Here is a 27,753-nt window from a genome sequence, read left to right as displayed (position 1 = left end):
ACAACTTTAAGGTTTGGTCTTAACATTTGTTTCACAAACAGCACAGGTTATTACACAAAGTATTTGTTTTCAAAAACCTATGGATATTTATTGAACAATTATGAGACCACTGGAAGTTTTCATAGTTAGATACTACAAAATGTGGTAAGTTTTTATAAAGGTATATGCAAAGTTGCCTACAGGACTGAACTAATTTAGCTACAGACAGCAGATAAAGAAAACATTTTCACTAACATTATAAGCAGGCAAGTAATGACAGATTAAGACATACTACAAACAAATATTTCTTAGTTAAAAACAACATCAGTACAAAGATTGTTCTTCTCACTTCTATTGTTTTAGTTTCATCTTGCTAGGAGCAGGTGGGCACCTCTTGTAGAGAAGAAGTATCACCAGAAGTCTAAGCAGACCTCTAAGTAGACCTGAAACGAATAAACTATATTTCAGCAAGCAATATTTAGAGTAATCATAAGCAGGTAAAAAACATCTGACATTCTCTAAGAGCAGAAATGTGTAGACTTTCACTTGTATCAAGATACAGCATATAATAATTTAGAGGTCAAAAAGCTGATCTTGCCAAGTTTTCTTTACACAATATGACACCATCTTGATGCATTTGAAAATGCATTGTGCAGAAATGCTAAGTGATTCAAATTAATATGCAAAAAAGATCACTATGAAACAACTATTCGTCTTCTGTCCTAATAACTTATTTTTAGAATAAACCAGAGATGACTCACACTACTGTAACGTTAAAATATACACATCATTCTTAGTGCCCTAAGGTTGGCACAAGCAACTTGTAAATGTCAGAAAAGCATACAAACCTTGTTAATGTTTTCAGAAATTCATTTAAAGATAGAAACAGGTCCAAAAAGATGCCTGTCTAAATGCATTGCAATTACGTTACAATTATTTTCCAAATACACAGATATGCTCTGTCTTTTCTCAGCTCATTACTGACTCAAACAATTTGCTCTTCTGGGATCAATTGTTTGCTAATAAATAATTGTTTACAGTCACAAAATGATATTAAGGAGTATTCTTATTAGTTTTCCTTCTACAGCCTAATAAGATTCAAAACTAGCTGATTCCCAAGAGTCTAACCTTAACCTTGCTGTGTTTAACAGCCCAGGAAATGATGAACCATCTGTTTCAGAAAATAATGGAGGGCCAGGAGGAAATATTGTTTAATTGTAGATTAACCTCCTCATACGGCAGAATGAAGCATCTACAGAATTAGCAACCATAACTAGCAATGAACAAAAATAACTGAAAGTAGTTTTTACTATTACAAGACCAATAGCAGCAAGTATTCTTCTATCACCTTTTCTTTTTTTTTAAACCCTTCCAAATCTAACAAGAACATCTGTTCTTAAGATAAATTTTAATTACCATCTTTGGAATTTTTTTTTTCACTTGAGGAAGCCCCAGAAATAAACACTGAAATAGTTCTGGTTTCCTTTTTCCATGAGTATCAAAATTATTTTAAAACACACATCTCCAAGTGAGAGATAGTGTATTTATTCTTCTGTAACTTCCACCTCACATCTCCACAGCGATAAAATGGCTGCTCCGAAGCAATATACAAGTCACTTAAGGGAGGAGGAAGGAAGGTCTTGAGGTTTTAAACGCAAGAATTTTGATCACTTATGCATGTCTATTTACATAGCCACTTAGACACTAAATAATGGAGACAACCAGATAAAGCGTAAGACACTGAGTACCGGAAATAAAAAAAAAACAGCAATGACAAACCACGGGAATTTGAAAATAAAAACAACCGCTCCTGTGCTAGCATAATGAAGACTAGTGCAATTCTGCACTGTGACAGCAATTTTTCTATATAACATTCATGCCAAAGCGAGCTTAACAGAAATCTTTTACCTCCATCAATCAGTTTGCCCCATTTTGACAGCAACAATGATAGAAAAGTGTGTTATCAGAGGGCCGCAAACTCCAGTACATGGGAACTGAGAAAGATTTTCCTTGACTTCACACAACCTTCCTAGAACAGCATCAAGATTCACTTCTGACTGTGACAGAAGTGTGACTGTGCATATTCAAGTGTATACAGATTTCATTAATTCTAGGTTTTAAATATCCAAACACACTAACATTTACTCAATAAATTATTCTTGAATTCTTCACTTAATTCTTGAAGCAATGAGCTAGCAATAACTCCACAGTTTCGTATAATAGCACCTATTCAAAAAGGATAAGAGTTTGACATTCTTCTCCTACTAAACAACTAGGCACAATTTTATCCATCAGACGTCTATCAACCTACGGATATTGAAAGCTTGGGCAAACAAGATAAAATCAAAACCAACCCCACTGTCAGGCTGCACTATCTCCTGGCATCAATAATGCTATTCATGAATTTAGGAAAATTAATAAATCTTGGGATGAATGCTCCGAAAGGCTCAAATACAGGTGAAGCATACTCACTTAGGTTTTGTTTCTGCATCTGTCACTTGGCGAATATAGATACCATCTTCAGGATGTTCAATGTCATCCATTTCGTACATATATGAAGAAGCTATTGCAAGGGTAGTTCCATCGTTGCTGAAGGCAAGTGATGCTATGCTTGTGGGATACCGATGGAACTGACACAGCCGCTTCTTATTAAATGGATCCCAAATATTTACAAATCCATCGGAACCTCCTGAAAATTAATGTTTAAAAACTGTTTGTAAATTATAATTGGGAGAACGGTAAGACTGAAAAGATACAGCAGAGAAGAAAAGGAAGGAAAAGAGAAAACTACCTGGAGTTACTTTGTCAGTAAAAACACAGGGTTACACAGAGTTGCATAATTCAGTAAAGAGCATGACAAGTATTTCCCTAAATCCTTGTTAAAGCAATTAACTCTCACTGCATCAAGTAATTTAAAAACCCTGCTCATTCCAAGAAATACAATTTCAACGCTTAAAAATCAGGGGCATACAAAGTAACGGCTGACCTGTTTACACCAAAACTAAAGGAATTGATGCAAGCATTACAAAAAATTGAGTATCTACTCTACCTGTAGCAAACGTGTTGTGGACATTATGGAAAGAAATAGCATTAACTGGATAAATCTGCTCAATGTTGTTTTCCTTCAAACGGTGACATTTGAATGCATATTTCTTCTTCTGGATTTCTGGACTTGGATCCAAATACTCCACTGCAACACGACCTTCAATAGAACTTAAAACATAACCCTACCAAAAAAATTTGAAGAGACACATTTTAGAAGCTCACAACTGGAGAAGAGATTGCAATACAATTTATCTTATACCCCTCTAAATTCAAATAAATGAAGCGTAAACAGTCTTAAATAGCGTACAACTAGAAATTGTTTGTTACCACAGACCCACGGCATCATCAATAAAAATCTGCTTCTAAGAAAGCAATAATGCAGAAAAAAGCTTTCCGAGAGAGATTCTCATTGTACCATTGTTTTAAGCCGACAGTGAGACTTTTGATTACCCCTATAGGTCCAAACACAAGTTGATTTGGGGGGGGGGGGGGGAAATGTTAAGAACCCCTCATATTTGCCCACCCACCCCCTGGGATAAATATCTGAAATGTTAGAGATACTCATCAGACTATTTAGTTTCAGAATTACATTAAAATTACTTCAGAGCTTTATACTAGCAACTAAACACTTGAGTTGAAATAGTATTTTCAGTGAAACTTGATTATAAGTGGTGTCCACTTATCCAGTTAATTACAGTCCTGACTTGGAGCGACCTGAGATGCTTTTATTATAATTTCTGAGTTAAACCCACAATAGATTTTTTCAGAAATAGGATTGTAAGGATATCAAGCTATAGCAAGGTTCTTTAAAATCCATAACACAATACAATCTGGAAGATCAGCTTGTTTTACTGTAACTAGAACTGAAAATGGACAAAGCGTCCATGCCAGTTCTAGAACAACTAGGTCTCGCAACTCCTGTACTATGTACACAGGGAAATTCCCTTCCAGACTAGTTTGTCAGAAAAAGCTAATCTTCTTGCTTTACTTCGGAAAGTAAATACCACAGATACAATACGTTAACATACACAGAACAGCAGTATGATCATTTAAATTGTACAGTTCCCCCGAAATAATGGATCATGGGTTCTTGAGTGCATGACACAGACTCACAGTTAAAGAAATAAGATATACAGAAATGACATTCATATAGTTTTAATCCTGCCCCTGTTCACAGCCTATTAAAGAACACAGGGCTACAGTGCAGGAAGGCTGCTGGGCAGCCGCCAGTTCGGTCTTCCTCTCTTCTACTGCAACTTTGCGGGGTTTTGGTTTGTTTTGGTTTTTAATTACATCAGCATTGTGATGCATTAAAGAGGTTATTTTAAAAAAGCAGACAAAACTGAGGAAAAAAAAAAAAAGAAAACATAATACGCTGCAAAGTCAGCGGCAAACGTTCCTAAGCGGCGCTACCTGAAGAGGGTTAACCCAGAACAAGAAGCCTTAACACCACTCCTCCCCCCGCCAAGAGTTTGATTGACCAGAAACTTTTTAAAATTACAGAAAGATGCAGAAAACTTGAAAAATAAACCCCCAGTTTTCCTAAACAATATCCAGCAGAAATATAATTACGGGCATGGTTCCCATACCTGTTTATTGGGAAATGCTCTGATACAGCGGGTCTGGTATTTCAGGCTTGATTCTCTTCGCTGCTGAACATACCCCATGTTCCTCAAATCCCACACCAGCACCCTCCGACCTGCCGTCCCCACAATTAGTCTGTCTCCAGACACAGACAGCGTGTAGACCTTTAAAAAAAAAATTACAATACTTAACACTGCTTAGCCTGGATATCCATTGGTTTTTTGTATAAAATATAATACACAACAACAAAACAGGCGACTTCTAGAATAAGGTCTATAGCTACAGGATTCCCTTTAGCTTTAACCCATAATTCAAATTTGGGATAAACAGCAGCGGTGTGCATCTGGGTAGTGATAAGACACTGATGTAGCATTTCAAAAGCTCACTCTTAATTCTGTATCCAAGCACACAGCTGAAAAAAAAAATCAAGCCCAACACAGTTCCATATTACATATAACTAATTTCAAAAAAAAAATTAATAGGCATACGCACTTGTGCAGTTCTAAATTTCAAGCACGTTTGTTGAGTTACCAGTCTCCAGACCTCAGTAATATCTACATAATCTTCCACACGTGAGACTTCTTCCTTTTGCTGGTATTACCCGAGTTCTAAATGCTACACGTGTACAGAAATATTTATGTATAATTCAAAAGAGAAATCAGCATTACTCAAGTTTTCCTCAAAAATTATTTCAAGCATTAAATTTACTGCATATTTCAAGGAAAGAGGAAAACAGATACAAAACAACGAGGGGGGGGCATGGATATTGGAATTCATCTCTGCTTGGTATGCACAGCTTGCATTCCCCTCTATCAATTCACGATCACGCAGTTTAGTCCCACAATACCACATCACATATTTTCTTCCCAATTTTCCTCCATCTGGTAATAATGTGCTTTTCTTTTTAAACAGAATACTCCAAGCTGAGCTTCATGTTAATAAAGGGAAATAAGTTGCCAAGCAATCATTACAAAAACAGTGCTTTGTATACTTTAATAAAACTAAGTGAAACTGAAGGAAGCAGTATGCTTGACATCATTATAAAAGACTATGGCTTGGAATTTCAACTCTACTCCAAAAACCAGTTCAGAGGCTCTAACTCTTGTTTATCAAATTTCTCATTAAAATATTCAGCATATAAATCGTTCTGTTTCCAACTATACTTGGGATGCAGTTAATCTGGAAACACATTTAAAAAAGAAGAAAGGTTCAGCCAAAAACTCTGTGCTATCAAACGAATTGCAAGTTGTTGATGCACAAGCAAGATGGAATCCAGCGGCCTGTAGCTATCCTGTCACCGAGCTGCTAACGAGAGCAAACTCTGAAAGTGAGCTTTTTCAAAAGTGATCTAATGCAGCTGAATACATAGGAAACAGATATCGTATATACCTCAGATGAAGAATCAAAACTGTAAGATATCTGGTACCCTGCCAGGAGGAGCAAATTTACTCTTGGCATGTGCTTGTACAACTTCACTCAAGCACCCAGTTTCACTTTCTGGTTCTCTGATAAAGCCCAATAAAGCGATTTGGTTCTTGGTAAAACTGCACTGAAATATCAAGACAAAACAACTACTATCTTCATCTGCTACAAACATTTCTGCAGAAATTACGTCTTCAAAAAAGTTAGTTTCTAATTAATAAACCTAAGCCAACAGGTGTGTGCATGTGCACATGTACATGTGTATATATATACACACACGTATATACACATTAAAAAAACTTCCTTTAATCCACATTCATTCAGCATGCATTCTTGCTCTTAAATGTGATTACTGCACCTCCCTCTCAACACTGAGGACTTAAGATGGCAAATGTCTCAAATGTTCACATAGGAGTTGCCTAAAATTTCTGATGATCCCAAAGGCCAAGCACCACTTACCTATAAAAAGGGCAAGAAAACTTTGAGCCAGCAGTAGTTACACACTTTAACAAGACAGTTTTTCAAACCTCCCTTCATTATCGATGTAAAAAATGAGCCGAAAATATTAATAAACATTTTATATAATGTGTTTCTATACATGTAAACAAAGGCATAAAGAGCATTAAATATCTTAAATCTTCTTTACAAACTGATGTCACACCTGTACAGTAAGTATTCTTTCTACGCTACACACTCATAAATCAAATGAAACCTTTGTCATGCAGTTGAGTAGGTGTACACATTTATCAAAGGCAGCATTAAAAAAATGACATAATGAACCTTGCTGAACCAATAAGCATCTTGATTCACTGTGGCTGTCCATTATATGATATTCTGTCAGCAATTTATCACAGTTCTTTACATGCTACATACAACTATAAATCAAAAGTAGAAATAATGCAATTACTTTATTCTGAACAAAGGTCTCGCCAGAAGTAGTTTCAGCTATGTTGTAACAAAAGTAACAGCTATTTAGATGCAACAGGGAACAAAATGATGGCTCGTAATTATGACTCGACAATACAATGTGACAGAGCTAAAGGAAATTTTAAAAAGGTGTAGGCAAAAAAAATATTTTTATGTAAAATTATCCGGCCACTCAGTCTGTGTTTAGGAGTCTATGAAAAAAAACAAGAAATGATTGTTCTGTATTTCTTTCAACAACACCATTCTAAGCAGTATAAAGATTAACACACTATATAACCATTAGAAAAAGCTTCAGACATTACATTTTACCTTATTTCTCTTGGTCTCTCATTTTAGTGTTAGGATTTTAGTGTTTAGGATTTCAGTGTTAGGAGAGCATCTGAATTTACAGGGCATTACTACAATGACAGGTAAATTACAATACAAACAATTCTGTTCAATCTTTTACTCCAAGTGAAAAATCAAAATACTATTTCAGGCAACATAACTGGCCTCCTACTACATCTCTATGCACATTTCAAAACAAGCAGACCTTATGACTACCAGGATCCGATATAGCTAAAAGTCTTCACATTCAAGGAAATCGATAACACATATCACAATTAAGCCAAGGATTATTAACAATTGTTTCAATTTCACATGCTGTTTTTGTTAGATTTTGTTTCCTCAAGCTTATTTTAAATTAAACAAATTTGGTCCATTACAAGCGCTAAGAATCAAGTTATGCACTCCTACTGATCAAAGCCCAAAGCCTCAACCTAAAAATCACAATATATTCTGAGTATCGGTATTTTACAACGCAACATTTTCACAGCTTAAAAACCATTCTTTTCAAATTCACTTCAGCTTAATACAGTGTCCTGTGTGGTGATGTTTTACATCCAGTCACTGGATGTATTATTTAACGTATCACTTGGAATACAGCATCTGGTACACACCTTTTCAGGTTGAGAGAAGGTTCCTGCATTACAAGGAGTTCTGGGATCCCACAGCTTAACTGTCTGATCCCAGCTGCCAGTCACCATGACATTCACTTCTGGGCAATACTCAACACACCTGATAGGAGCATCATGGGCACCAACAAGGTTTTCTGTAAGAAAAGACAACATATTGTAACTTCACCGGCTCTGCAGACAGTCAGAATGTGTTGAATACAGAATAAAAAAAGGAGACACCACGGTGGTACGAACACGCTCTTTTCTGACGTCCCCATGGGTGTATTGATACGCTAGGAGTCCCTTTAAAGACAGTTCAGTCTTCGGAAGCATAACTTTTGCAAAGAGCAGGAATGTTTAAATTTAAACTTATATGTCTCCTGAGATTATGAAAGCAAGTTAAGAATTTTAGGCAGTCATGAAGAGATCTTTTGAAGTATAAAGAACTGTTCAGTATCAAATGGTATCACCGCCTGCGAGGCTGACACCAGTACAGAAAACGACTTCAGCTTGTAAACTGTAACATAATAAAGGAATATCATATTAATAAACTTATTAATATAAACACTTCTAGAAAGTCACCTATAACAGAATTATTTGACCTTTTCCATAACTTTACTGTGCACACAAGTTTGTCGAGCCCTGGCTATTGGTTGGTTCTGGTGACTGCATTTGTCTCAGGCTGAGACTTGCTTTTTTTATAATATGCATACGAACACACAAAGGCACCAGACAAACTAATTCTGTATCTTGCACCAATGAGGCACTGGAACTGGGTTACTTTCAAGCAATGTTGTGTCAGAAAAAATGTAGCATAAGGCCATGATGTTTGACAAAGCAAAAGCTTTACTATATACATTCCGCCATACATGTGAAGACCATCCTAAATATGTCTAAACCACAAAACCTTTGAAAAATAACCTGCTCAGTTTTAGCTCTGCTTAGGTAATTCCCCCTAACCGAGACACAGTAGCCTATGGCAGAGCAGGATGATCATCAGAATCCAATCTGGCATCCTACAGCAAGCAGCTACCAAACTTTCCAGCAAACTGCCATACACTTCCGTGCTTTTAGGTGGTACTTACTAGGGCCACCAGTTATTCTGCTAGATAAAGGTACACACGATGCGAACCTTACATCGTCAGTGTGACAAGTATATAGCTATTTCCTTTCCTTCCATTTTCACCTTAAAATAAATAAGCAAAAAACACATGTAAAATACATCAATGAATACTCATCACGGGAAAAGTTTAAACTCTCAGTTTGGCAGCAACAGATTCTGCCCTTCTGTTAAAGGTGTTACAGCACAACCCTCAGTCGCACAGTAAGGAACACTGCCTTGTCCAGTGCCTCGGTGAGGAGAAAGGGCTGCATAGCAAGGGAGACTGCTGAGCACTGACAACTTAAATCAATAGAGGCTACTATGTAAGGCAAATGTCCCCCATCTATGAAACTTGATGCTCCACTCACGTAAGCATATAAACCTGAAGCTTAGACCAGTTGTTGAGACCACTTACAGAATTCAACTTGCTTACCTTGGTCCGTGTTCAGATCATGCATTTTCAATTGCTGATCTAATCCTCCGCTCCAGGCATGGGTAGGATCCTATAAAGCAAAAAATTTCACCTTATGACATACGTTAAGTTTCCCTGGCTGCTATACATTTAACCTCCCAGGCTCACAACAGAGGACTTGCTTTCAAGAGTTTTGGGAAGATGGGAACTAAGACACAAGGATTAAGATCCAGCCCAGATCTAAACAGTCAGCGGCTTTCCAAAATGTTTAAGTAAAGCACTTTGAGCTATACCATTTTTTTTTTATTATTATTTAAAAGTAAAACTAAAAAGGAACAAAACCAGTTACAGGCTATATGAAATATTTTCTATTTCTGTAACAGCAAAACACATAATGCTTATTTTTAAATGACCGCCAACCTAAGCCAGTTCCACCTAATTGAAGTGTATTCCTTCTAAAACTAGTTTGGAAACTAGAAACCTTTTGAGAATCTGTGTGTTGATCCACAGCACAGTGTTAGCTATGTGATAAAATGTTCAGTGAAAACAGCACCAGCATAATTAAAAATTTATACTGATCCTTAAAACACTCACTAACACATCAAGATCAAGGCACTGGAGGACATGCCAGAATACAATGCAAAAAAAGATGATGCTAACTGAAACCTTCTATTTCCACAAAAAAAAAAAAAAAAAAAAAAAATAGTCAAAACAAAACAGTGGCACCAATACACTTAGAGCATTCATATTTCAAATCCTGTGCATCAAAAACACAGAAATCAAGTGTCTGGTAAATGGCTCACTTGGAACAATGCCATGTTTCCAAAACAACCCTGTATGAGAAGGTTAAAAAGAAAAGAATAATTGGCTATGGGCATTTATTGTGAATAATGATTTCTGGCTATACAGCGCCAGTACAACCCTTTTCAAAAAACATGCACACAATTCACCATACCACTGCAGAAAAAGCACAAACCAGCTCAAATCACTTTTGCCTACCACTTCTACCAGAAGCAAATTACTTGTTTGCCTGCGCCTTTCACAGGCCATACCTGTACTTAGGACCAGAACGACACCATTTAAAAGAAGAATAATTGGCAGAAGCTGTTTTTTTTTTTTTTAAACCTAGAATTCAGGTAGGATTTCACTATCACTTTAATTTCAGGGACTGACAGTTTCTCACGTACCTCAGGCATTATAGGTCTATAAAATAATAATTAAAAAAAACCACCTCACACACTTACATAAAAAGCACAGTCAAGGACAGCTCCTGAATGTTGATATTTGAGCCTCATGGTGTTGGCAGGAACATCATAGAGCCGGACGGTAGTGTCCCAGGATGAAACAAGCAGGAACTGAGATGTATTTGGACTAAACTTTACCGATGAAATACCATCATCTGGAGTTTGATTTAGTTTGAACTCGTTTGATCCTGTCATCTGAAAAAAAGACAATAATGCCCAGATACAATTTTAGTAATAACAAGAACATAAGCCTAGCAAGTTAATTAGCTAACTGATCCATCTTAAAGGTAACTTAAAGTAGACCTGAAAAGTTTACTAGTTTTTACACAGAAAAAGTTCAGAACACACAGATTTCTGACAAACTTTCTAAAATTCAAGATGCTAATCACTGTCCAAGACTTCGATAAATTCCTCCCCCTACAGAGAGCTTTTAAATTTAAATATCAAATACAACATGGAATAAACAAAAAGTTTATTTTTATTATTATCATCTGTAAGCTTAGACCTTGCTACTTACAACTGTATTTTTCCCTCACTTAACTGTGTATGTGGCTGTATTTCTAAAACTAAATATTCAGAAATTACTGCCTGCATCAAGAAGCTACTTAAACGTACGCAGGCAGAACAGAATCCAATTTGAAAACTCCAGTGAAAAGCACTGATTTGTTCCTGATTTGGTATGACTGTCATTCACTTCCAAGAATTGCAGTTGGATCATCTTTAGATAGTTTTGGGCACTCTGCAACTTCCCAGTCGTTAGGTTTCCTTAAGTGCTATAAAATATTTCCAGTGAAGCAGCTTTAAGATTTTTTTTTTCCCCTCTTCAGAGTCTAAAGGTCAGATAACAAAGGCAAGTTATGCTTTGGGGGTACTGAAATGTAGAGCAAACACGTAACTGTGATGTGACTGGAAAAAAAAAAAATCAACAGTTCAATGACTGTGAAGGTAACTGGAGCACTCACTTCACGGGACTGGTTAATTGCATATACAAATATTCCAAGGAGAGCAGAGGCTATGAACAGTAAATTTCGGCTGGGAAGACAGCACAGACCTTACAAACACTCTGAAAGCAGAGACTGTTCATTAAATGTACGCCAACAAAACCACCAAAACTTTTTTTAAGGCTTCAGAAAGCTTTAACAGCACATTTCCCTTACGCTAAAAGGGCAGAGGAGAAGACTAAATAAGCTCAGATTTTCTATACCACTATCACTCCTGAATTTGTATGTACAACTGCAGAGGTTAAGATTAGACCTCAGAGAATAAACCAAGAGAGAAGGAGCAGATGAACTAGGACAAAGTTCTAATTTAGTGCACAATTACTCTAGTTCAGCACTTGTCAGTAACCGAACAATCATCAAGTTGTATAATAATGTGAGTGTTACACATTCTTACACTGGAAAAATTCCCCAAGTGGGAGCTTTGGCAGGTGTTCTGTAAGACACCCTTCAAGAAAAAAAGCCAAACACAAAGCCTATTTCTGCTATTTAAATGTGAAGGGAGACAAAAAATCTGTTTTAAGAATAGGAAATAAAAGCTTCTTCCTTAAACCCCTTTTTGAGCTCTGCTTTAGGAATAGTTGGGCAAAAGACAGAAATCAGAAGTTTGTCACACTTTTATTTCCATATGAACACTACAGAGAAATCGGCTCAACTTCATTCCACTTTAAACAGTGTACCTCTTCAAGTATTTCAGATACATGTGAAAAGACACAAAACCCAAAGGGATTCAGGACTATCAGAGTTAGACTGGAGGTACTAACTGCCTTGCCCACTTGCAGCAGAAAACTAAAACACGAGGGTTTGAGGGGCCTGCTACGACATTTACAAACCAGCCCAAACGCAATTCACATGCAGCACTCCAGGAAGCAGAGTTACTTACATCAGAAACCTGGAAGGATCTCCCAAGGGTATTTTTTTATCCAGGAAAAAAAAATAAAATAAATAGCAGAATTTAAATATATCCTACCTTTTTTTACATCTGTTATTAAAAAAGAAAAGAAGAATCACACAAAGAGCTCTGCACATGTTCACAAATGCAACAACTGCTTCACAACCGGGAGGGTGAAACAGCAGCAACTGCCCTGCCCACCTCAAACAGCAAGGTCCCGGTAAAATTTTGAAGCACAAGAGGTAACTCCTATAGAAAAAATATGACAGGGAAGACCTACGCCTGTGAAACTGCGATGCCGGCTTCGCTACAGCGTGCGCCTCCGCAATTCCGAAAGCTCGTTTTTTTTACCGAGCGGGTAAGAAACCAGCGCTTTCACAGCCCAACGCTCCCCGGACAAAGCAGGACCCCCAAACGGGCACCGACAGTACCGTTTTCATCTTGCTCGAGTTCCTCTCGCCGCTCCGCGCAGCGCCAAGGACAAGCTTCCTCCCCCGCACCAGCGGAGCACCGGAGGCACGGCGGCTCTCGCAGTCCGGTCCCGGAGAAGCGCGTCGGGATGCGGGAGGTGCTGCGGCGGGAAGGGAAGAGACTGAGAGCAGGGCCCGAGGGCTCCGGCACCCGCGGCCCCGCCGGGGAACGGACGCGAGGCCCGGTGCGGCTGAGGGGAGGCCCGGCGCGGCTGAGGGGAGGCCCGGCGCGGCTGAGGGGAGGCCCGGCGCGGCTGAGGGGAGGCCCGGCGCGGCTGAGGGGAGGCCGCCGCCCGCCCGCCCTCCCGGGGAAGGGGAGGCCCCCCAGGCCGAGGCGCCCGCTCCGCCGAGGCGCTGCCCCGCGACGTGCTACGCAGGCCTCCGCACCCCCCGCCCGGGTCCCGGGTCCCGGGTCCCGGCGGGGAGCTCGGCCCGGCCTCACCTCAGCGTTCCGCCCGGTCCCCGCGCCTCCGGCCTGCCGACAACCGCCACGCATGCGTACTTCCGCCCGCCCAGCAGCGCCGCGCCGCCATTGGTCAGTTCGAAAGGGCGGAACTACGCGTCCCGGCGTGCCCCGTGCGCCCGTCGCGAGGCATGCCGGGACTTGTAGTCCTCCGGGCCCGGCGAGGCGGGGAGCCTCTCCCCGCCGCTCCCGTTGCCATCGGCGGCCGCTGTCGGGCCGTCACAGCGTTAACGAGCAAACCCGAAATGCGAATTATTCACCCTAAAAAAAATCCTCCCGGGAGGCGGGGCGGCGGCAGGGGGACCCCATCCTGCCTGTACCGCCGGGCAAGGGCAGCACCGGGCGCGGCGGGGCCGCCCCCTCCCCAGCGCCGAAAGCCGCCGGATTTACCTTTCCGGGACCTTTATTTCTCTCCTTTTTTTGTTAGTTTGGGGTTTTTTTTTCGTTATCGCGTGAAGGCGCTCCCGCTGCCGCCGCCGCCGCCGCTCCGCCACCGCTTCCTGCGGGGTTCTCTCTTTTTTTTGTTTGTTTTTACGCGAAGGATGGGCTCCGGGAGCCGCCAGCCCAAACCCCCTCCTCTTGGCAAAATATCCCGCCAACCGGAAAAACGGGTCCCGTTCCCGTCAGTCGCTGCCGGGCGTTTGAGGAAGGCCCCTTCATCTTCCTCATCTTCGCCTTCTTCGTCGGCTTCGTTCTCTGGCTAAGCGCGGGGGGACGGGTCCCCCGCCGGCCCCCGGGCAGGGGTACGGGCTGCCCGCCTGGGATCCGCCGCGGGGAACGAGACCACGAGCAGGAGGCGCGAAAAACTGAATAAAATAAAATACAGTAAAATAAAGTAAAACAAAATAGACTAAAATAAAATAAAAACAAATACAATAAAACAAAATAAAATAATATAAAGTAAAATAAAGTAATACAAAGTAAAATAAAGTAAAACAAAGTAAAATAAAATAAAATAAAGGAGAATAAAGGAAAATATCATAAAATAAAATACGATAAAGGAAAATAAAATAAAATACGATAAAATAAAATAAAATACGATAAAATAAAATAAAATAAAATAAAATAAAATAAAATAAAATAAAATAAAATAAAATAAAATAAAATAAAATAAAATAAGCAAACCCTCGGCGCTACAGGTCGTTTTCGCTCTCCCGTGCAGCCTCCCCCGGGCTCGGCCACCGGGAACACGCGATCGAGCCGGCAAATTTACAAACGAGGCTTAAAACGTTTTATTCTGTCTTTCTTTAAAAATATTTACAGATCTGAAATAACGCTTTTTTGTAATTTTTTTTTTTTTTTTTCCCTTCCAGCGGCAGGATAACGGGAGGGGAGCGGGACCCCCGGGCTCTCCTGTTGCCCGTCCCTCCCCTCAGTTTCGTTCCTCTGTCCCCGGCGCGGAGCCGGGCCGAGACCCCGCACGGCGGCCCCGCTCCCGGTCCCGGCCCCGACGGGGCGGCGGCGGCTGGGGGTGCGGGGGGCAGCCGGCGGCGGCTCAGTAGTCGATCTTGTTGTAGAGGTTGTAGAGCGGTAAGGCCGAGAGGTTGCTGCCGGGGTAGTAGAGAGGGGCGGGGAAGGCGATGGACCGGGGCACCGGCACCCGGAGGAGGGAATTGTCCCTGAACACCAGCGGCATCCCCACCAGAGTCTGCGCCGAGGCGTGGGCCATGTTGGCCGCCTCCAGCTCGGCCGAGAGCTGCCGTTTCCACTTGTTCCTCCGGTTCTGGAACCAGGTCTTCACCTGGGTCTCGGTGAGCTGCAGGCTGGAGGCCAGGCAGGCCCGCTCCGAGCTGCTCAGGTAGCGCTTCACGTCGAAGGTGGACTCCAGCTGGTAGACCTGGCTGCGGCTGAAGACCGTGCGGGTCTTCTTCTTGGCGGAACCGGCCTGCCGGTCCCCGCCGTCGCGCTGCCGGTCCCCGCAGGAGGGCGAGGAGGGTCCCAGCGGCTTCTCCTTCTCCTCCTTACAGTCCTGCTGGGGAGGGGGGAGGAACGGCCCCCGCTCCCCGCCGCCCGCCGCTCCGCTCCCCTTGCCGCTGCCTGAAACAGAGCGACAGCGCGGGGGTAGCGCCGAGGCCGGTACCGGCACCCCGACGGCCGAGCCCCCCCCGCCAGCCCAGCCGGGGGAAGCACCGGGGCGAGCCCCTCGGGCAGGATCCCCACCCCACCCCTCATTCCCCTGCTGGGCTGCCCCTGCCCCCCGTCACGGGGACCGACGGACGGACGGACGGACGGCTGTGCACGCCCCGCTGAAGGCAGCAGGGCCCGGGGTGCTTCCCCCCCTCCCCCGACAGAATTTAATTCACAGCGTTTATTTCACAGGCCGTCTAGCCAGAATTCATGCTAAAAATAAAGAAATGAAAGTATTTCTTCCGCTTGCGAGCGCTGTAAAGGAGCAGAACCTGCGAAAAGGAGCGATCTCCGTCGCGCCCCTTCAGGGGAATCAGCCCTGGGTGGGGCGGGGAGGAAAATAAAATAAAATAAAATAAAATAAAATAAAATAAAATAAAATAAAATAAAATAAAATAAAATAAAATAAAATAAAATAAAATAAAATAAAATAAAAAAGCCGCCCTATTTTTAGCAGATTTCCTTCCTCCCTGCTTCAGCCCCGGACGGCGCAAATTCGCTCTGCCCCCAAAAGCAGGGAGGGTGCGGACAGGTCGTGGTCCCCCCTCCTCCCCCCTCCCCCCCCCCGGCGGGGGCCGGGCCGGGCCCGAAATCCCCCCGCGGCCCTTCCCGGCGGGCCCCGTCCGCCCCGTCCTGTCCCGGTACTCACCGAGACAGGTGAAGCCGAGGGGCTGGTGCTTGCGGCACGGCTCGGCGGGGCCCTGAGCGTCGGGGCAGAAGCAACCGCGGCGTTTCCAGCTCTCCTCCGGCTCCTCTTCCTCCGAGGAGAGGGAGAGGGTCCGGGGTCGGGAGGGCCAGGAGGGCCCCCTGCCCTCCCGGGGGGGCTCGGAGCTGCCGCTGCCCAGGATGGACTGGATGGTGAAACTGGAGACGGGAGCAGCCGCCGGGCAGCACTTGCTCGGGTCTTCTTTGCTGCTCATCCTGGGTTCATAAGAAAGCAGAGGGGGGAAGCTCTCGCTTTAGGGGGGAACGGGAGGCGGGGGAGGCCCGGCAGCGAGCCGTCGAGGGGGGTTTTGTTTCGGGGGGTGACACCGGCTGCCGGCTCTCGCCGCTCCCGGCAGCACCGGGCGGACTGCATGCTCCTTCCCCCGCGTCCCTATTGATCTGCGGGCGGCGGGGGGCGGCGGGGCTTCATTTGCATGGAGGGGGCCTCCCCCGCGCCAATCACGGCGGCGGCGGAAAGTTTGGAAACCCGGCGGGGGGCCGGGGGAGGCACCGGGACCGGGGGGAGCTGTGGGGGGGGAAGGGGGAAGAACCCCGCGAGGTCCTCAGCGCTGCTCTGACCCCGCGCACCCCCCCCGGGGGGGGGGGATGCTGAGAACCGGCCGTGCCTCCGAGCCCCCCGCCTCGAGGGGTTGAGTGGGGGCGTGGGGTGGCTGCCTGATGCCCAGGGGGGTGGGGATCGCGACATGGCCATGTCCGGGGACCTTCACCCTTCTTACTCCTTGGAGGGGGGGGGGAACCTGTTACGGTGCGCTGCCCGCTCGGCAGCGCTGGGAAAACCGTCCAAAAATTGTTTTTTTGCGCAAACAAACGTCTCACGAAATCCCTTCCCGCGGCCCGCAAGCCGGGGGGGAGCGGCAAGGAGGGGGCGGGGGGACACACACGCCCTCCCGCATTTCCAAATCAACTTTGTCAGTCCCCTCGGGTGAGGGGGGGATAAATCGCAGCGATGGCAGCTCACTGCCAGCCGCTCCTTCCCCGGGAAGGGGAAGCTCTGCCGGCGGGAACGGGGACGGGGGGGCCGAGGGCAGGGGTCCCCCACCTTCCCGGCAGCCCCCGGAGCCGCGGCGGGGCCCGAGGGAGCCCCCGGAGCCCCCTTTCCCCCGGGCCTGTCCCGAAGACGGGAGACGGAGGTCGAGCCCCGACGGCTGCCCGGGGCGGTGGGGCCGGGGCCTCCCTCCCCCGGCGTGGGCCCGGCGCCCGCTTCGCCCCCCGGGGACCCGCCGCAAGGAGCCCCGGTAACGGGGCCGGTGGGGACGCCGTCAGCCCGGCCACGGCCCCCCCTTCCGCCACACGGCCGCGGTGCTCCCGGGCAGAGCCCACTCCGCCTCCGGTCTCTCGCCGTCGGAAGGGGTGGGGGAGCCGTCGGGGCATCCCCCGGAGAGGGGCCAGGGCCAAGCGCGGCCCCAGCGCGGAAATCCCGGTGGTTTCGATGCCCTTGGCCCCGGCACCGGGTTTTTAACCCTGGGTTGTTGATTCCTCCCCTCCTCCGGTGCGGGTCGTTCTCCCCCTCCAGAAATATACCCGCCTCCAAAAAAAGAAAAAAAAAAAAAAAAAAAGAAAAAATAAATGGGGGAAAGCAAAGAATGAGATGGAAATATACAAATCAATAGAGACAAATGCCAAGACGTTTTAAAATGACATTTTCATTAACTCCGAGTCACCATATTATGTCTGGTATATTGAATAAAGTACTTATAATATAATTAGGTATAGCGAGATGACGACTGTTACCCAGACCAACGGCATAATCTTTAACTACTTAACTACTTGATAGACTCATTAATGGACTAATTGATTAGGAAAAGTGTTCCAGCTCCTCCTCTCCCTGCGAGGGGCAGGTGCTGTCCTGTTTTACCGCATTAACCTTTTCGGTTCTTTCCGACGGGGTCGCGACACATTACAAATGGTCAGCTTTAATCATGGTGTCAGCTCATTAACCCGGAAAGACCCCGCGCTGAAATACAAGAAATCGTCCTTCAATCCCGCTCTGCCGCCCCGCCTGGCCCCGCACCCGGACCCCGGCACCCCTCCCGACGGCGAGGAGCGGGGCGAGGGGGCGAGGGGGGGGAAACACCGTCGAGGGGGCGAGCTCGGTTCGGGGAGAGCCCCCGGGGGCTGTCAGCCCTCGGGTCCTTCGAGGGGACGGGCCGGAGCGGGGCGGGAGAGCGACCGAGAAGCAACCCCGCTGCCCCGGCAGCCCCCCCGACGTGACACCCCCCCCGACGTGGCAGCCCCCCGACGTGACCCCCGCCCCTCGACGTGACGTCCCAGCTGCCGCCCACGCCAGCGCTCCTTTCCCTCGAAACCCACGCCGGCAGCCCCCGGTTCTGTCCTCCCTTCCCCGCGGAGGGGGTCCCGCCCGTGGGAGCGGCCAGGGTGGCTGCGGCGGGGTGGGGGGTGGGGATCCCGGACCGGGCCGGGATGCACAAGCGCTGTGGGGAGGAAAAGGCCGGATTTCCCCGAAAGGAATATTTCAGGAGAAAGTTGGGAAACGGCTCGGGGGGGCAGCCTCTGCGGGCGGCTCTCCGTGGCAGTCGGGAGGGGAGCACCGGCCCGACGGGCCGCGGGGGGAAGCAGCCCAGCCAGGCGCTCATTACCATCTGATTAAATATTCATCAGGGCAGGGGACGGCGGCCGCGTTCGGGGTTTCGCGTGGGGAGGCAACCCGCGGCTGGCTTCTCCCTCCCCCCACCCCCCGCGGCCCGTCCCGTCGGGGCACAGACGATCAAACGCGGCGGCGAAAAGATAAACTTTGAAAGACAGAGCGAACGCTTAAAGTTTAGATCTCCAGATTATTACAATGCTCGGTATTAAAGTGGCCCTGAGCAAGCTTTCCGAGGGAGCCTAATAAAAATTGATCTCCGCTGCTTCTGCAGCGCTCGGAAAATGGGCTTGTTGAGCGGCCGTGATACCGGGAGAAGGTTCCCTCCGAAATGACAGATGAAGTCATAAACAAGTTTGATCTTGGAATCAAGCTTCGATAAATATTAAACACAGTCCCCTCCACACGTGTGGATTATGATATATGGCGCGTCCAAACTTTAAAATAAGGAAATACCGGAGAAAATGATCCCAATAAATTTTCTAAGTATAAACGTTGATTATGTTTCGATTTTCATTCAAGAGCCTCTGCCGCTCGTTTTTTGGTGCAAATGACATCTCGCAATGGGCTTTTGGGGGAAAAGGGCTCCCTGTTTGAAAAAGAGAGCCCTAGAGGTGTACAATTTATGTAATCTGCGGCTGGAAAATGAATCGTGTAATTTATTGGAAAACAGAAAGTCATGAAGATTGGATCAGCATAGCCTATCCAAGGCCCCCTATCCATCAAGTTCCAATTAACAACCTAACCAGAGAGCTTTAATGTGTTTCCAATCTAGTGGCCTGATAGACTCATCAATTCCTCTGGGAGAAATTAAGAAAATCGACCGCCCCTTGGCGTTGTAGTGTCATTCCTTTCTGCAACTATATGTCAAATTAAAAACACAATTAAAATTTAAACTGTTTCAATCAGAGGGTGCCCTGCAACCTATGTTTCACTTAATAGAACTTTGATGAAAATCTGATGGTTCCACTCCATCACGGAGGCGAATAGAGCCGAGGAGAGCGAGGGATTCTTTATATTTATTTAAAATATCGGAGCTCGGGAAAGCCGCGACCAGGTGACCGAACCTGAGAGGAGCGGGGTTCTCATTGCCGCTCCCCACGCTGCCTGCGCGACACACGCGTGTCCCCCCGGGGGGGGGGGGGTCGTGGGGGTCCCAAGGACCCCGCTATCGCGGCGGGGAGCGGGCCGAGGGAGTGCGGGGTCGAAGGCTCCGCGCTGAGGGAGAGGGATCGTCTCATTTTGGGCTGAAAAACACGCACGACCTCTTCGGGGTGGGGTGGGGGGGGGTCGGGAAGGGCCTGGGCCGGCCACGGGGGACGTGGGGCGGGGTGGGGGGGGGGGGGGCCGCCCCGGGGAAGAGCAGCGGGATCTGCCCCCCCGCTTCGGTTTGATATCGGCGTAAGAGCGTTCACACCTCTCCCTCGGGCTGCTCGGGGATGCGGTCCCGGGTGGGCGGTTTTGGCTGCCCCGAACGGAGCGGGGAGGGGGGGGGGGGGGGCTCGGCCTGAGCCGGTCCCGCACCCAGGGGCACCCGCAAACCTTCTCCCCTTTATTTTTGGGGTTGGTTTGTTGGTTTCGCCGCATTTTCGAGGAGGTTCCGACCCCCTCAGCCCGCGCCGGTTCCCCGTCGGACGGGAGAGGCGGGAGAGAAAAATTTCGGGTGCGCGGGAACGAACCAAGGTCACCGACACCGCCGAGAAGGGCTGGGGAACAATGGGTTCATTCGGAACGGGATTTTACGGACGTTTGGCGATCGATACGAACCGCAGCATTACGCTGTGCCAATCTGTTAATGCTCTTAATGGTCTTCTCATTCCGTTAGCACGCGATGCCGAGTCGATAGAGCAAAGCGATTATTGCAGAGACACTCGCAGCATATTTGGGGGGGGGGGGGGGAAATAACCAACAAAAAAATACCCAGCAAATCAAACCCCAAACCCCACGGCGTATTCCCAGCACTGCTTTAACGCGGGGTTGTTCCCCCGCAGCGTCCACGCGTGTCCCCGCCTCTGCCGCCCGTCCCGCATCTCGCAGCCGCTCCCAGCAGAACCAAACCTTTCCCACCAGCCGGCACCAGCAAAAATTTGCAAGTCTTCGGAAGTAGGAATAATAAGAATAATAATAAAAATAATAATACCAACCTCCCAGACTGGCTGGCGGCTGCTGGAGGGGCCGCACCGCGCAGCCCGGTCCCTGCTCCAGCCCTCCGGGAGGCAAAACTCTTCTGAATCCCCAAATCCTGTGGCCGGGAAGTTTTATATCGTTCCCCCCGCTGTTTGCTGTACACAGCAAGCCTCTATTTGCTACCAAATAAAAGAAATACATGTATGTTTCGACCACAAACAGGCGAGCTAGTTCTGTTCAGCCGAGCTCAAAACAGTGGCCGAGGAGAAGCGTGTTATCTCTTGATTTGCACACAAGAGCAGAGATTTGCCGAGCAGTAAACAGAAGTGGCCGCGGAGTTGCCAACAGCTTAGAGGAATGAAGCAACTTTTCATTTTTTTTTTATTTCTTTGAGTGGCACCAATCTCCCTGCCAAACGGTTTTTGTTTCTGCAAAGATGATTATTATTTCATTTTTATTTTTTTCCGCCCCTCCGCGATTGCTTTCATTCCATCCTAGCGCAGCCGTTGATGAGGGCTCTCCAGAAACTTCGGGCAGGGCTGGGGGTGCGGGGGGGGGAGTACCTTGACTGTCTGACCCCTCCTCGCCTCTCCACCCCGCGCCCCAGAGCGGTTCAGCAAAGCCGGGGCTGCTGTGGACCCCCCGCCCGCCGGGCACCCACCGCCAAACATCGGGTCTCCCCTGGGAGGGGGACATTAAACCCCCCGTCCCCCGCGTCCCCGGAGCGTTTTGGGGACAGGGTGGAATTTGGGGAGACTTTGCGAGCTTGAGCAACGCCTGAGCGCCGGGCGCGGCTCGCTGCGGGTGCGGAGCGGGGGGAGCATCCCACCCCGAGGGGTCGGTCCCTTCCCGTCCAGCCCCGGGCAGCCCCGCAGCAGGAGGGGTGCGGGCAGGGGGGAAACGGGTCGGGGTCACACGCCCGCAGCCCACAGCCCCGTGTCCAGCTGCACCGCGCGGTTTCACTGCCCGCTGTCCGCTGTCGGTTCCGCGGCGGGCGAGGGCAGCGAGAGGCAGAAAAGCTGAGTTTTCTCTTTTTTTTCTTCTTTTTTCTTTTTTTTTTTTCTTTTTTCCTTCTTTTTTCTCTTCCTTTTTTCATTTTTTTCCTTCTCTTTTTTCCTTTTTACCTTCTTTTTTCTTATTTCTTCTTTTTTCTTTTTTTTCTTTTTTCCTTCTTTTTTTCTTCTTTTTTTTCCTTCTTTTGTTTTCTTCTTTTTTTCCTTCTTTTTTTTTCATTTTTTTCTCTGTATCCCCCCCCTCCCTTTTTTTTTCTTCAATTAATAAAAAAAAAATAAGCCCCCACGCGAGCCCCATTAACCCCACCAAGGCCAAAAGTTCCGCCGGGAAATGCCCCCGATGGGGCCGGGACTTGCAGGACGCGCACCCGCTGAGGACCGCGGAGGGAGCAGCGGCCGGGGAAGGGCCGGGACGGTCCGGAATCGTTTTCTGGCCACCGACCACAAATAAACCAGTATTTTTTTTTCCCTTACCGTTTGATAACATCGAGCCACCGCGCTGTAAAAACGGCATAGACGTATTTGCTGTTACAACAATATTTTTAATGAGCCGCGAGCGAGCGGTCGCGGAGTTGGGACTGCAAACAGCAAAGGCATCGCTCTGTTTGCAGGCGACACAGCGAGCAGCGTGTTTGGACTCCGAAACTCTGTTTGTTTTTAATTTACGACCCATTGCCGGGGGTTTTCATCCCAAACGAAAAGAAAAGGCGGGATTGCCTTTTCGCCGGGCAGCCTTTTTCTTTTGATTTCTTCGGCTCCCAAATTCCTGCCCCCGGGCCCCGCACACTCGTGGGTTCGGGCCGGGGAGCGGGGACCCCGTCGCGTCTAGCAGCTTGGGAGGGGGCAGGAGGGGAAGGGCAGCACCGGGAGGCGAAGCAGCCGGACGGGGAGGGGGAGGCCGAAACTTTAGAGGAACCCCCCCCGGGTGGGAAGGGATATCCCCCCCGCCCGGCTCAGGGGGTTCTCCGGGGCCCCGGGACCCCTCGCTCGGGGTGACCCAGCCGCGACGCCCCCGACAGGTGTCCCGCCCCCCTGGGTGCCTCCCCGTGGGAGGGGGCTGCGGCTACCCGCTCCCGGGGACCCCCGTCCGGCAGCGCTCCAGGCAACGCCTGGTTTATTATTATTATTATTATTATTTTTTATTTTTTTCCCTCTGAAGCAACACTTTAAAAAATGATAAGGAACGGGTTTTATTGATTATTTTTTTTTTTTTGCACCACAACATTAAGTTTATAACAATATAGGCTGTTTTAAAAATAGGACCGATCCCTAACAGAAAGCGAGAAGGCAGAGAGTACAACTGAAAAGGGGGGGAGGGGGGGAGGAGGAAATTAAAATAAAACAAAGCAAAGAAACCAGCCCAAACCCTTGGGAAGACAGCAAACAATCGTCAGACAACAGGTGAGCAGACACTAAGACGGAGGGAGACGAGAGGTGTCCACTCCTCACTCGACTTCTGCCTATTAAAATCCACCTAAGCGGTGGACTTTCGAAGAAAACTGTACATCATATCAAATAAATTAAAATTACCCTAAAATTGATTGTCCTTCACTTAAAGCGCCCAGCTCACCGAATCTCCCTTATTTATTCGCATAAGCCAGGCTGATGCTTATTCCCACGCCCCTCTCCTCTCTTCTCACTTCCCCTCGCTTTTAATTATTTTTTTTTAATTTTATTTCGTACAACGTGAACGAACGCGATTACACAATGCCAAAACCCCTTTCCTCACCATTCAAATCAAAGCAGTGCTTTCAGAATCGTCGTACAATATTGCACAGTTCAAAAGTACAATAATTAATAATAATAATAATTAGTATTACAAAAGAAAGCAAAAGGGTACAGATTTTTTTTTTCCCCCGTCATACCGAAATAACTTTACAAGGAAAAAAAGCCAAACCGACCCACCGACTAGGAAAACGAGAAGTATAACCAAGAATTAAAAATACCGAAGTAAAAGATAATAAATAAGGGTCACTCCAAGCTCGCGGGTGGGTTTCACCGCTCGCTCTGGGGCTGTGTTTCTTGCTCGTTATCAAGTCCCCTGACAGCAGCCGAAAGGTACAAAACGCGGGAGAGCGAAGGGGGCAAATCGGGGCCGAGGTCTGCTGGAAGGAAAAGCCGCGGTCGATGGAGTTTGTGTCGCGACGGGGTCAGGAGCCTGAACAATTCGGAGGCGGAAGGAGAGGTCCGAAAGGAACCGAAATTCAGCTTTCCCTCAGCGTTTGGCAAATCCCGAGGAGTGGCCTGGGATCTTTCGTAATTTTTTTTTTTTTAATCGTTATCCTTTTTTCTTTTTCTATTTTTTTTTTTTTTACAAAAATAAAACTAAAGCCACAGAGACCACCGCGATTTTTGTCCACGTTTACAAAAGGTGTGACAGCTCCAGGGTCCTCCACAAGTTCCCGCTTTCGCTTTTCCTTCTTTTCCGTCCCCTCCCCCCAATTTTATTTATTTTTTTATCCCCCCCCTCCCCACCTCTAAATTTTCGCGAATTTCCTCCCAGCGCCACCCGCCGAGGGGGTCCCCCCGCACCCCTCTCTCCCCCTCCGCACCCCCCCTTTCCCCTCCCCGCTCCGCAGCCGCCGTCGGGGCGAAACCCCACGGGGTGGGGGGGAATGGGGGGGGTGTCCCCGCAGTACTCACAAAGCGACCGGCGCTCCTCTCCGCGCCGTCCCCGGCCGGGCTCAGACGGGCCGCAGGAGCGGCACGGAGGTGACCACCGGGTGGGAGTAGTAGACGGGGTGGGGGAAGGTGAGGAGGGGCTGGGTGCCGGGGGTTCCACCGCCCCCCGCGCTCCCCTCCGCTCCCGAGTTCTCGTGGTAGAGGATGGGGACGCGGACGATGCGCTGAGCGGCTGCGTGGCTGAGGTTGGCCGCCTCCAGCTCGGCCGCCAGCTGCCTCTTCCACTTGTTCCTGCGGTTCTGGAACCAGATCTTCACCTGGGTCTCTGTCAGGTGGAGGGAGGCGGCCAGGCCGGCCCGCTCCGAGCTGCTCAGGTACCGCTTCATGTCGAAGGTGGACTCCAGCTGGAAGACCTGGCTGCGGCTGAAGACCGTGCGGGTCTTCTTCTTGCGGCAGGGTTTCTTCTCCGGGCTCTCCTCCCTTTTCTTCCAGTCCTCCGTTCCTCCCTCTTTCTTCGCCTCCTCCGAATCGCTCTCCTCCAGGACGATCTCGTCGGGGCTCTTGGAGTCCGGTTCCTTCTGCTCCCCCTCCGCCTTCAGCGGCGGCTCCGGGGAGTCCCGGTCGGTGCCCGAGGCGGGGGACGAGTCCCTCAGCAGGGATTTCTCGGCGGCTGGAGGGGAAGGGCGGAGGGTTTTTTTTGGGGGGGAAGGGGTGATGAGGGACACAAAGAGACACCTTCACCGCCCGGCCCCCGCGCCCCGTCGGGGGCAGCGGGACGAGCCCGGCCGGACCCCCGCTCCCGCCCCGCCGCCGCCCCGCAGCCCCGGGAGGTGGGGAAGGAGTTGGAGGGGGAGGTTTGAGGGGCAGCGGTACCTTCTGTGCGGGGCAGGTGGGCTCCGGCCGGGGTCAGGGCGTAGGGGTACCACCAGGTCTGGGCGCGCTCCAGGCAGTGGGCGCTGAGGGCGAAGCGCGGAGCCGGGATCTCGAAGCGGGGGAAGGCGAGGTCTCCGACCTGCGAGATGGCGAAACCGGCCCCGTCCACCGCCGCCTTGCCCGACGGGGCGAGCAGCCCCCGCGGCTGCTTGGGGGTCGCCTTGGGGGGGTCGCCGTTGAGCAGGTTCTTGATGTAGAAGGATTCCTTCGGGGGAGGCGGCGGGGGGCCGGGAGGTTCCTGCCCGGTCTCCGGCATCCTCCTGTGCCCGCCCGGCTCCTGCCCGCCGCTGGCCCCGCAGCCCGCGCAGGTGGCGGGTCCCGGCGGAGCGGGGGAGAGGAGCGGCGGGGCGGCGGGGGAGCGCGGCAGCGGGGCCGGCCGGGGGCCCCTGGCATGGGGGGGGCGGCAGGGCGGGGGGCCGAGGGGACCCGGGCGGCCCGGGGCGTCGGGGGGCTGCCGCTGCCTCTGCCGCTGCCGCGGGGCGGGCGGAGAGCCCGGGGTCGTCGCTGCCGCCTCCTCCTCCTCCTCCTCCTCCTCCTCCTCCTCCTCCTCCTCCTCCTCCTCCTCCTCCTCCTCCGCTGCGTCAACCCGGCGCCGGATAGCTAATGATGAAATCAAAATGTCATCCGAGTTAAACGCGGGGAGCACGCGGCGATTGGGCACGCACGACGGCAAATGGGATTAGGCGGGGAGGCAGCCGGGAGGAGAAGGCTCCGCTCAGCCCCTGCCCGCAGCCGCCCCGGCCCGCCCCGCACCCCCACCCCGCGACGTGCTGCGGCGGCTGCAGGCTGCGAGCGCCCGCCCGTTAGCGGCTTTATATAGCCCAATTAGGCGGCAAATGAGGATGGGGCTATTAGCACAAAGGGATCCCGGCTCGGCTGCGGGGCCGCGGGAATGGCAACGCCGCGCCGCTCCCGTCGCAAAACCATCCCCCCCCCCCCCCCCCCCCCCCGCCGCCCCGGTAACAAAAGCCGCCGGAGCCGCGCTGGGCTCCGCCCGGGGACGGGAACGACTCGGCGGCGGAGGGAGGGCTCTGCCCGGGCCGCGCTCTGCCCGCTGCGGGAGTCGGTCCCGCCGGGGGCCCGGGGCACCTCGGGGGGAGGCTCCGGCGCCCGGCCCGGCCCCGCCGCCGGGCACGGGGCGCCCCCTGCCGGGCCGCGCCGCGCCCCAGCGCCCCGCGTCCCGGGACGTGCGGGCCCGGCGCCCCCGCCCGCGGCGCCGCTGAGGGAGCCCGGCCCGCACCGCGCGGGAAAGCGGCGGAAGGCGGCGGGGCCGAGGGGGCCGGGACCCCGGGGGCGGCGGCGTGACCCCCGGCCGAGCTGCCACCGCGCCGGGGCCCTGGGAGAGCGGGGGCCTCTCGTCCGGAGCCGGGTCGGTACGGCAGGTCGGTGTCCTGAGCGGAAGGGGAAGGGGAAAGGGAAAGGGAAAAGCGGAGGAGGGCAAAGGGAAAGATAAAGGGAAAAGAGCAGGAGAGGAAAGGGAAAGGGAAAAGGGGAGGAGAGGAAGGGGAAAGGGAAAGAGAAAGCGAAAAGGGCAGGAGAGGGAAGGGAAGGGAAGGGAAGGGAAGGGAAGGGAAGGGAAGGGAAGGGAAGGGAAGGGAAGGGAAGGGAAGGGAAGGGAAGGGAAGGAAAAGAAAAGAAAAGAAAAGAAAAGAAAAGAAAAGAAAAGAAAAGAAAAGAAAAGAAAAGAAAAGAAAAGAAAAGAAAAGAAAAGAAAAGAAAAGAAAAGAAAAGAAAAGAAAAGAAAAGAAAAGAAAAGAAAAGAAAGGAAAAGAAAAGAAAAGAAAAGAAAAGAAAAGAAAAGAAAAGAAAAGAAAAGAAAAGAAAAGAAAAGAAAAGAAAAGAAAAGAAAAGAAAAGAAAAGAAAAGAAAAGAAAAGAAAAGAAAAGAAAAGAAAAGAAAAGAGAGAAAAGGAAGGTGGAAAGAGAGCAGACAGCGTACCAGCCTCCCGATTCTGGCGTGCTTCTCAGCATTTGGAACACATGGAAGCGTGCACTGCAAAAATCTTTTTGGTGGACGCAGAGCTATAGACTCAGAAGCGTGCGCGTGTGCGCAGGGGGGCAACAATCTCGACATTTAAATGTTTTAATGCCCCCATCAAATATAACTGGTTTCTCTTGCTGTTTCCTTTTC

General features: G+C 49.2%; 3 protein-coding genes across 4 annotated transcripts; all 3 read right to left on the bottom strand.

Annotated features, from left to right (window-relative positions):
- Positions 1 to 62: 62 nt before the first annotated feature.
- On the bottom strand, positions 63 to 13,514 carry BUB3 (BUB3 mitotic checkpoint protein). 2 transcript variants are annotated; one of them, XM_075423884.1, is made up of 9 exons: positions 13,453 to 13,514; positions 12,972 to 13,111; positions 10,651 to 10,845; positions 9,428 to 9,497; positions 7,896 to 8,047; positions 4,614 to 4,772; positions 3,029 to 3,206; positions 2,452 to 2,668; positions 63 to 422 (listed from the first exon to the last, which is right to left on the bottom strand). In XM_075423884.1, the coding sequence occupies exons 2-9, from the start codon at positions 12,978 to 12,980 to the stop codon at positions 413 to 415; spliced, it is 990 nt and encodes a 329-aa protein (XP_075279999.1). In that variant the 5' UTR covers positions 12,981 to 13,111; positions 13,453 to 13,514; the 3' UTR covers positions 63 to 412. The 2 variants fall into 2 exon arrangements, with proteins under 2 accessions (XP_075279999.1, XP_075280000.1); XM_075423885.1 differs by lacking the exon at positions 63 to 422 and having other exon boundaries at positions 2,448 to 2,668.
- A 1,454-nt stretch (positions 13,515 to 14,968) lies between these two features.
- On the bottom strand, positions 14,969 to 16,520 carry HMX2 (H6 family homeobox 2). The gene is made up of 2 exons (XM_075423886.1): positions 16,250 to 16,520; positions 14,969 to 15,510 (listed from the first exon to the last, which is right to left on the bottom strand). Exons 1-2 carry the CDS (start codon positions 16,518 to 16,520, stop codon positions 14,969 to 14,971), a joined length of 813 nt encoding a protein of 270 aa, XP_075280001.1.
- Positions 16,521 to 24,752: 8,232 nt separating this feature from the next.
- Positions 24,753 to 25,879, bottom strand: HMX3 (H6 family homeobox 3). Its single transcript, XM_075424354.1, has 2 exons — positions 25,564 to 25,879; positions 24,753 to 25,360 (listed from the first exon to the last, which is right to left on the bottom strand). Exons 1-2 carry the CDS (start codon positions 25,877 to 25,879, stop codon positions 24,753 to 24,755), a joined length of 924 nt encoding a protein of 307 aa, XP_075280469.1.
- Between the last annotated feature and the right edge of the window lie 1,874 nt (positions 25,880 to 27,753).

Source organism: Opisthocomus hoazin, chromosome 6 (assembly GCF_030867145.1).
Source record: "Opisthocomus hoazin isolate bOpiHoa1 chromosome 6, bOpiHoa1.hap1, whole genome shotgun sequence".
Lineage (NCBI taxonomy): Eukaryota > Metazoa > Chordata > Aves > Opisthocomiformes > Opisthocomidae > Opisthocomus > Opisthocomus hoazin.
The sequence above is the reverse complement of the archived record's forward strand: the minus strand, read 5'-3'. Positions and strand labels throughout refer to the sequence as shown.